Raw genomic sequence first — 8,340 nt, 5'->3', positions numbered from 1 at the left:
GTGCCCACCATTGCAATCTCTACTATTGATTTGGGAGTGCACAGAGCCACATGCTCTCCCCCTAAAGCACTTTATGTCAACCACTGCAGTACATAGCTTGGGCCTGCACAAACATGAGCAACTCAACAGGCAGACGAGCAGGACACCCAGCAGACAAGTGGGGTCACTGGGGTGTGATGAGATAGACATTGTCATGTGAACTGAGTCAGGGCTTCAGTTTAATGTCTCATCTGAAAGACAGCGTCTACAGCACATCTCTGCACTGGGACATTGAAGATCGCCACCTACTGGCCCATCAACACCACTTCCAGCAGCAACTTAGGTCAGACAGAGACAGAACAGAGCCGGCATTGACAAGAATGCAAGACAGATATATTTTGAAAAATGAAAAAACATTTTTTGTACTTTTATTCTTTTTTTTTCAAGGAAAAAAAAAACCACATTGAAATTACATGATGCTCCATAGTTCATGAAATCCTTCAACATTAATATTCAGATGTACAGACATTGAAGGAGACTGACAACTATACAGCAGAAGTAGCACTGGGTTTGAAAATATTATTTAAATAATTTTTAAAAGCATGGCATCTACTGGTGTGCGGTGATGTTTTGCAATTTCAACCACCAGTGAAATTGTAGTTTAAAAAATGTTTTTACACACACTGGGCTACTGGTCTTTGTATACAGCAGCTTCAGGAAAGAGGCTTGGTTATTCACTTAGATGTTTGTGGAAAGAGGGGCTCCACCGGACCCACTTTCAGTCCTCTCTTTGCTTGGAGGCTTCTAACATTCACTGGACTCATGATTCCCCTGCTGTTGGAATTGTAACAATGGTTACATTGCAGTGATTAGCTGAAACAGGGCTTCAGCGCACAGGAAGACAAGTCTACGGATTTTCACAGGCTTCCTCCATGTGACAAGATATCTGAGTAGGCTGTATCACTGAGTTTGCCAATCCCTAAAAGTGCTATGTAAAAGCATAACACATCCATATGTGCTGTCTCCTGTTGCATAAACATATTTTACTGTGGTGTAAATATAATTTCTGTAGCAAAGTTTACTTCTAAATCTCTGAATTCCTAGGAGCACAGTTGACCACAGTGACCAAGAGATGGAAACAGAGGACAGTGCTGACAAACATGGTTTTCCATAGGTGCCTGTGTTGCCTTCAATCTCTGTCAGTAGCCTTAATATGACTAAAACTGAACAGGTCTATGAGAAAGTGTCTTAGTCTGTGTGTCAAAGGCAATGAGAGGTAGAGAAGGCACCTTCCTACAGGGGGAAGCTGACCATGTCTGTTGGTCAATGTGACAGAAAGAGATTCACTATACAGCATTAGACTTCAGCATTAGACTTAAGATCAGTCTGGCATTAATTTACAGGAATAAGACTGTGTATATGTGTCGACCAGAGTGAAGCAGAATGTCAGTTTTTAAAGGTGTCCATCAGTGAGTTGCCAAGCCACACTTTAATGTCTTATGAGTCAAGGAAATAGGCTTTGTAGAACTTGTTCATCTGCTCAAGGAAGATGAATGTGAGCACTGTGTGGGGCCCCAGGCGGGCGTAGTATGGGGTGAAGCCCTTCCACAGACTGAAGAAACCCTCATTCCGCACCACCTTCAACAGTACTTCCTAACCAGGGAGAAGATGGGAGAGGAGCAAATTTAGTACATTATACATCAATACTGAATCAACAGTCATGTGCTTACTCCTTTTAGCAATACAGCAAAGTTGTGAAGCCCCTGATTTCCTGCATAATACCATAAAGACTGTACACATATAACCTTCTACACTATGACAAGCCATATCAGGTAACAATCTCGTATCATAGTCTCATGGTTTACCTCTTTATTTTCTGCAGCATATTCTTAAGCAGGAAAGCAGTTTCAAGGAACAAGTAACCCTTTCAGTTCAAAGCCCAATATTCAAAGCCCAATATTAAGAGCTTCCATCCAAATCCCAAGGCCTTGGTTGAGAAACTTTAGTAGGGTTTTAATAAGAACTCAAAACAATAGTATAGCAGTCATTTTGTTTGGATTAAAAGGTATAAGGTCGATAATGGCCTTGGTATTTTATGGTAGGTACACTTGAGTGTCACATGAGTGAAAGGGCTAAAGGAATAGCAAACATGCATTTTTACAGTATTTATGCATCTGTCCCCGTGTAGATAATATACATCCTGCCTTCAACATTGAGCTCGGTTCTCAAGATGATCCCACTCCCTCCCTGAAGGTCAGGGGCCCAGCTGTCTCTAATAAACCAGAGGGGGGTGAAGAAGTCAAACAGCCAGGCGGACTCACCAATCCGTTCTTGTACTCTGGCTTGCCGTCAATCATTCTCATATTCTGGATCCTGAAACAAGGATAAGGGCAAATGTATATAGAAGTCATGAAGTGAATGTGAAGTCAAAGTGGACTCTTAAATGGCACAGTCAAGACAGAGAAAATGTAGCAAACAATCTGGGTGTCTCCGTTACTGTTTTAGAAATGATGTGACATCAACACCATCAAACTGAAATATCATACATATTTTGGGACTATTAGTAGATATAATATTATGCCAAGAGCTTAATAGAATATGCATGACAATTCACCAAATATGTAAAGGTAAGTTTATATATTTATTTATTGTCAGAATAGGATGAGTAGACATATAGTATTGTGTATAGACTAGTGGAAAACAGCGGGGGCAGTAGTGTCAGTACTTTTCATAAATATGAGGGTACAGACTGCATTAGATCCCTTGAGCATAGCAATTCAATTTGATTTCTCAAAGAAAACAGAATGTCTAGCTTCAGTGCACAGCCCTTTAAATATGGATGTCTGCTGGTGCGTCTGAAAAACAATGAGAGGTTCATCAGCCGAGGCGCTAAACAGGATGTCAATCACACAAAGGAGAGTCATGTGACCCTAGAAATGCTGACAAACAGGAACCCAGGGTACACTGCATACTTTTTATCTGCCACATCTGGATTGCAGAACTTTGCATGCAAGGCTGCAGAGCAAAAAACACGCCTTTAATATTTTCCAGACAAGGGCCTTTACAACTCAAATAAAGTTATGCGAGCAGGAAGCCCAACAAAAGGAAGATAGAAAGGAAACAAGGATAGAGAGCAGTAATGCTGAGTACAAATTAGGACGACTAGACTCATGTCCAGAGGGTCAATGTGCACAGGAATGTTTGTGACTGCCTACAGCAAAGTGCAAACCCTGTTCCACTGGTGTGCGTTGGTATCACGTGACATGTACAAGAGTGCTATGGTGAGTGTAACACAATGAACAACCACGGCATACATGTTCACCAGTTATCAAATGCAAGTCCGAGTCAAGTCTCAAGTCTCCAGAATGGTTCAGCCTAAACAACAGTATCACTATAGAAATGAATCACGATTGCTCTACTTGTTGAAGATATAGAAACCAGAAGTGTAGATGACATAGTGTATATGACATCACGTGTGTGACAACTGAACATTATGCTATCGGAAAACCTAGGTAGAATAACTATGCATTAACCAATGCACAGTGAAATTATAATGTACATGCCAAACTCACGTTCTACAGCTTTTAATGCCAATGTCTATAACAAAGAAGCTAAAGTACATACACTTCATATTTGTAGAACACTGGAATAACAATCAATGTGCACGCAACTACCACATAGCGTCACCTAACAGGACATTCAAAATGACTTGCTGTTCTGCTTGCATATCGATTTTAAAGATCACACTGAAAGGTTTTTAAAATAGTATAACACTTTGCTCAAGGTCCAGACTAAAACCCCATTAGATGACCGTTTCATTGAAAACGCAGCTGCTTCTGTGATCTACGTTGACAATTAAAATGGAAAGGGCTTTTCAAGCCAAACTGAAGAAGTTTGTTCTAACGTTATTGATAGTCAACAAAATATTAGATTTTGTGCTTTCGTGATGCTGATTAAATGGTGACCCAAACAATATACTAAGTCTAAAAGCGTCACTTGGCCAACACAACAGTTTAGCCAGCTAATGTTAGGTAACAGTGAAAATCGGTGGCATCAGCTCCTGTGGTAGTAAACTGACTGACCTTTCCGGATGAGTTTTCAAATGTCTGATGGTTGCTCCAAACTGATGTGGTTGCTCCGGCATCTTTTATTTTAATGCTGCAACTTTTGCAACATGCAATAATTTAGTTTGGCTCTATAAGCCTGAATTGTTTAAACCCAAAGGTCACAACAAGCAGAACTGTAACATTAGCTATGCTGCAAGAGATACCGTGTAGGTTGTTGCTATGGTTGCAACTGAAAAGCGCACGCTGTGCCGTGTAAAACAACGTTGAGTGTGATTTAACCAAGGATTATTTTTCATATAAATCATTGAAAAATAATGATTGGTTGTGACATTGTTCACAATGGCATTTTATACTCTTATTGTTCACGAGTCGAGTCTCATGTCATTTTTGGACGGGTCCGAGTCGAGTCTGGAGTCCCCATCTCTGGACCATGGGGACAGAGAGAAAGAGGGTCAGGCTAGTGGACAGACAAACCGGGTCTTGACGATGTCCACGGGCATGGAGGCTGCAGTGGTGACCAGGCCGCTGATCATGCTGGCGCAGAAGTGGCACAGAATGTCGTCATGGAAATGCCCTGTGTGAGAGAAAACATGAGCTCCTCTCCATGGCTGAGAGAAGAACCCTCACACACACATTAACAGACGGTCCTTTTCATCTTATTATAAGAGGTTTTTGGAACCCTCTTGACCTTATACCTTTACAACCAATCAAAATGATTGCTATACTATTGTTTTGAGCCACCAATAAACCCTACTAAATTCTCAACTTCATCAAATGTGCTGGAACAGCTCCTAAAAGGTTTGCTTGAATCCATACGGATCCAATAAATTAAGGCCAATGATGGAGAACAGCTGTCCCCCTTTTTTGGGGATATGTTTCTTAGGGTTACCAGACATTGCATCTGACTGGGTTTCATCCATTATGACCATATAGACAGGATTTGGACATAATGTGGTGTCAGTTTTATTAAAGTGATGTATGTGACTGTAATCCCTTACCAGTGTCCAGCAGTGCCTGTTTGGACTGGGAGTAAGAGGCCAGCTGAGCAGCATTGACCACTACAGCTCGGGCCATGGTGGGTATGCAGCCCTGAAACACACACAAGGCTTGTATTATCACTGTTGTACTGTAAAAGACTACTAGGCCACTAGAGTAAGACATTGCTCTGCTATAGAGTGAGAGTGTAAGGAGGAGAGAGGTCCTACAGACGTCCTACCCTCCACAATGTTGTGAGCCCCTCCTCACGAGTTATCCTGATCAGAGCATTGAAGACGTTGGAGTATCCCCTCCTCTGGTCTGGGGGTAAGCTGGCGAGGGAAGGAGTCCATAGATTATTAATTGCGCGCTCTCACGATGTGGGCATGAGCTGAGAAAAATGTGTTCCTGCGTCAAACCTAACATACTGCTTTCATTTCATTTAATCTTCTCACCTCACCTCTAACATCATCCTATGAGACATCATTCCAGACATTTTCCAGACTTGCTAAGGTTGGTTTGCACCGTGACTGACAGTCTTCACAGAAGCTTCAGCAACATTTAGCGTGGAGCACAAAAGGGCACTGAAAGCTGTGGAGGATGAATTCTTCCGATTCGGCCTGCAGTTGGCCTACTCCCTTCCTCGTGCTGCCGTTTGTCTGTTCTCACCGGCCATCAGCGGTCATGCGAATGAGGGACACCTCAGCAGGGGTCCCCACAAAGGCCCCTGTGGCCCCAGCTGTCATGCCAATCAGAGCCTTCATGAAGAAGTTAGGGGGCGTCCCATCCGCCTTGGTCATCCGCTCAAACAGAATAGTGTAGATGCCCAACCGCGTGGTGGTATAGGTGGCCTGTCGCAACAGGCCTGCTGACAAACTGGAAAGTGTAAAAGAATAAGAGAGAGAAATGAAGACAACAAAATAGGAAAGAGAGTAGAGGGGAATTGCGGACAGAGGAATAAAAGGAGGGAACAAAGTGAGGGGACAGATATTCAGATAATGTTCTTTTACAGATATTCAAAGATGCCAAAATTTGATGACGGCCCCAGCTTTATGCCCAGAGCACTCATGCTAAAACATGCAGGCTGCCCTGCCCCTGTGCCCTGCTCTTACCCTGTGTAGATGCCCCCGATGCCCTCATTCCGCAGGATGCTGGCCACAGCGTGCAGGCTGGTCCTGTACTCGCGGGCCTTCGAACCCTGCCCACTCAGCTGCATGCGGTTCTTTACCAGGTCAAGCGGTTGCACAAACACCGTCGCCCCCATACTGCCAAGAGGAAGAGGGGCTGTTACTTGGTGTTCTTTGACAGCTGCGGTCAGCAGAACTCACCTTACATACTGTAAAGGGTCATCATAGATGAATACAGGTGACCAGCCTTTAGTGAAAGAAGTGAATGGGAATAGCAATACTGCAGAATCTAAAAAGTGCTAACACAAATAATTTTTTAAAATTTTTATCAATCAATCCTGTTATTGTTAGAGGAATCAGGAATCTAATTGTCGTATAGTGCTTTGTAACCAGAGAAGATATGTAATGTAACCCTCAAATAATATTGGACAGATGAACAATTTAGTAAACTTGTAAAGTGAACACCATTTCCAATGAAATTACAGATTATACATTACAGATCCATTGTACATGCAAGGATGAAAAAGTGATGAAATGCAATGAATAAAAAGTGAACAAATCCATGAGCTTAATCAAGGGCAAATTGAATGCTAACATTGCCAGTTGTGGATTATGGAGTGTGGACAATAATTCAGAAGTAAAATCCATTGTTTGGAACTGGTTTGGCAATATTGTCAACCACAAAAATGGGTCAAAGGATATTCTGCTTGCAAGAAATGCCAGAAGCTATTCACTTATGACAGCTGCAATATTTGGACATCCACAAGGAAAAAAAACACAGTGACTGCACCACCACTCTATGCTACATCCTCAACATTAGAAAAATAATCTAATTTTGTGATTCACCTTTTGTCATTTTATGGGTAAAATAGCTGCTTTTATATACTAAACGCAGTTGTTATGCCAATACACTAAGGCTGTGGGGGTGGGGAGGAGGGGGCATTCATGTTTATTTAATTAGCCATATTTGTGGCACATGGTAAATATCGCAACCTGGGTTTTGTAGAAGCTGGTTTTTGGTCCCCTTGTTTTTGTTTTTTACTGTGCGTCAGTAATTTGTTGATATCAGTTCAAATTAGCAGGGCGTTGGGACAAATGTTTTTAGCTGACATTTAGGCTGTACTGGCGGTTACGGGACTGTTTGAAAACCTACTACAACCTACATCTGAGGCACAAGCCCAAACGGTATGCCCAAATATGAACAAATTAGCCGATTAATACATGGGCATACATCTCATTTTCATTATTGCAAAGTCCACACTTACATTGCTGCATTTGGAAAATCTACAGCTGTTGACATTTGTGATTTATTTTAGGTAGATGGGTAACTGATTACATTGATGTTAGTAGTATTACTAATATTGTCCATGAACATAAATTACGCAAATGTCATCTAGTCAGCTTAATTTTGGTTCATGTCAAATCCTGAAATAGATAGCTACCATAATATTACTCTTCAGTCATTGTAAAATGCAGATTCCTTAGCTAACGTTAACCAGCTCGTAAGCGACAGTCACATGCATTTTACGTTTGATTGAGGAATGGGGTTAGCACTGTTGACAGTTGAAATAACAAAAGAGCTGTACAACCAATTAGTACTGAGGGACAGCATAATAGTGGTATGTATTTTAGCAAGTTTGATTGATAGCTAGCCCCTTGCTATTCTAAACCCAGACCATCAAAGGTTTGGCTTGCAAGCAGTCACACTAGCTAACAAGCGAGCTAGTTTATTTAGCGGTTGTGCATGTGAAACCGGACTGAAGCAGTACTCACCCGGCAAGCCCACCGAAGAGGAACTTTATGGCTTTAGGAGAGGTTTTGGGCTTTACGGAGTCCGAAGCAGCTGTCATTGTGCTAAATAATATAGATAGCTAGACACCAATTCAAACGGATGTCACTGTCAACTGCTCTCCCTAACCACTGTATCCACCTGAGTCGACAGATAGTACTAGCAACGTCGTTAGCCAATTTGCAGTCACCTTTGGAAGGCGACACTAGTAGTAGGCGGTGTGCACGTAGAAAGTACCCTGCTCCTGTTGCTGCTCCAATAGAAATGAAGAACGCGCAAAACCGCAGTTAACTCTCATGGCTCATGGCATGCACGCTCCATGACAAAATGAGGTAATCCGGTTTATGGAACAATATCCAACTTTATGGCTAACCATTATCCAAGAAACGCTAAAACTGAACGG

The 8,340-nt window shown here is 42.1% G+C and overlaps 1 protein-coding gene across 1 annotated transcript; it reads right to left on the bottom strand.

Moving 5' to 3' along the window:
• Positions 1-373: 373 nt before the first annotated feature.
• LOC133124317 (mitochondrial 2-oxoglutarate/malate carrier protein-like) lies at positions 374-8,261 on the bottom strand. Its single transcript, XM_061235415.1, has 8 exons — positions 7,922-8,261; positions 6,134-6,286; positions 5,691-5,897; positions 5,263-5,353; positions 5,045-5,135; positions 4,521-4,620; positions 2,301-2,352; positions 374-1,632 (listed from the first exon to the last, which is right to left on the bottom strand). The coding sequence occupies exons 1-8, from the start codon at positions 7,996-7,998 to the stop codon at positions 1,477-1,479; spliced, it is 927 nt and encodes a 308-aa protein (XP_061091399.1). The 5' UTR covers positions 7,999-8,261; the 3' UTR covers positions 374-1,476.
• Between the last annotated feature and the right edge of the window lie 79 nt (positions 8,262-8,340).

This window comes from Conger conger, chromosome 3 (assembly GCF_963514075.1).
Source record: "Conger conger chromosome 3, fConCon1.1, whole genome shotgun sequence".
Lineage (NCBI taxonomy): Eukaryota > Metazoa > Chordata > Actinopteri > Anguilliformes > Congridae > Conger > Conger conger.
This window is presented reverse-complemented; position numbering and strand designations above follow the sequence as displayed.

Excerpts from the sequence above, each read along its gene's own strand:
- LOC133124317 (XM_061235415.1), bottom strand. The coding sequence starts at position 7,998 with ATGACAGCTGCTTCGGACTCCGTAAAGCCCAAAACCTCTCCTAAAGCC. Across the intron at positions 6,287-7,921 it reads CTCTTCGGTGGGCTTGCCGG|TATGGGGGCGACGGTGTTTG; the intron begins GTGAGTACTGCT and ends TCCTCTTGGCAG. Across the intron at positions 5,898-6,133 it reads ATCGGGGGCATCTACACAGG|TTTGTCAGCAGGCCTGTTGC; the intron begins GTAAGAGCAGGG and ends TACACTTTCCAG.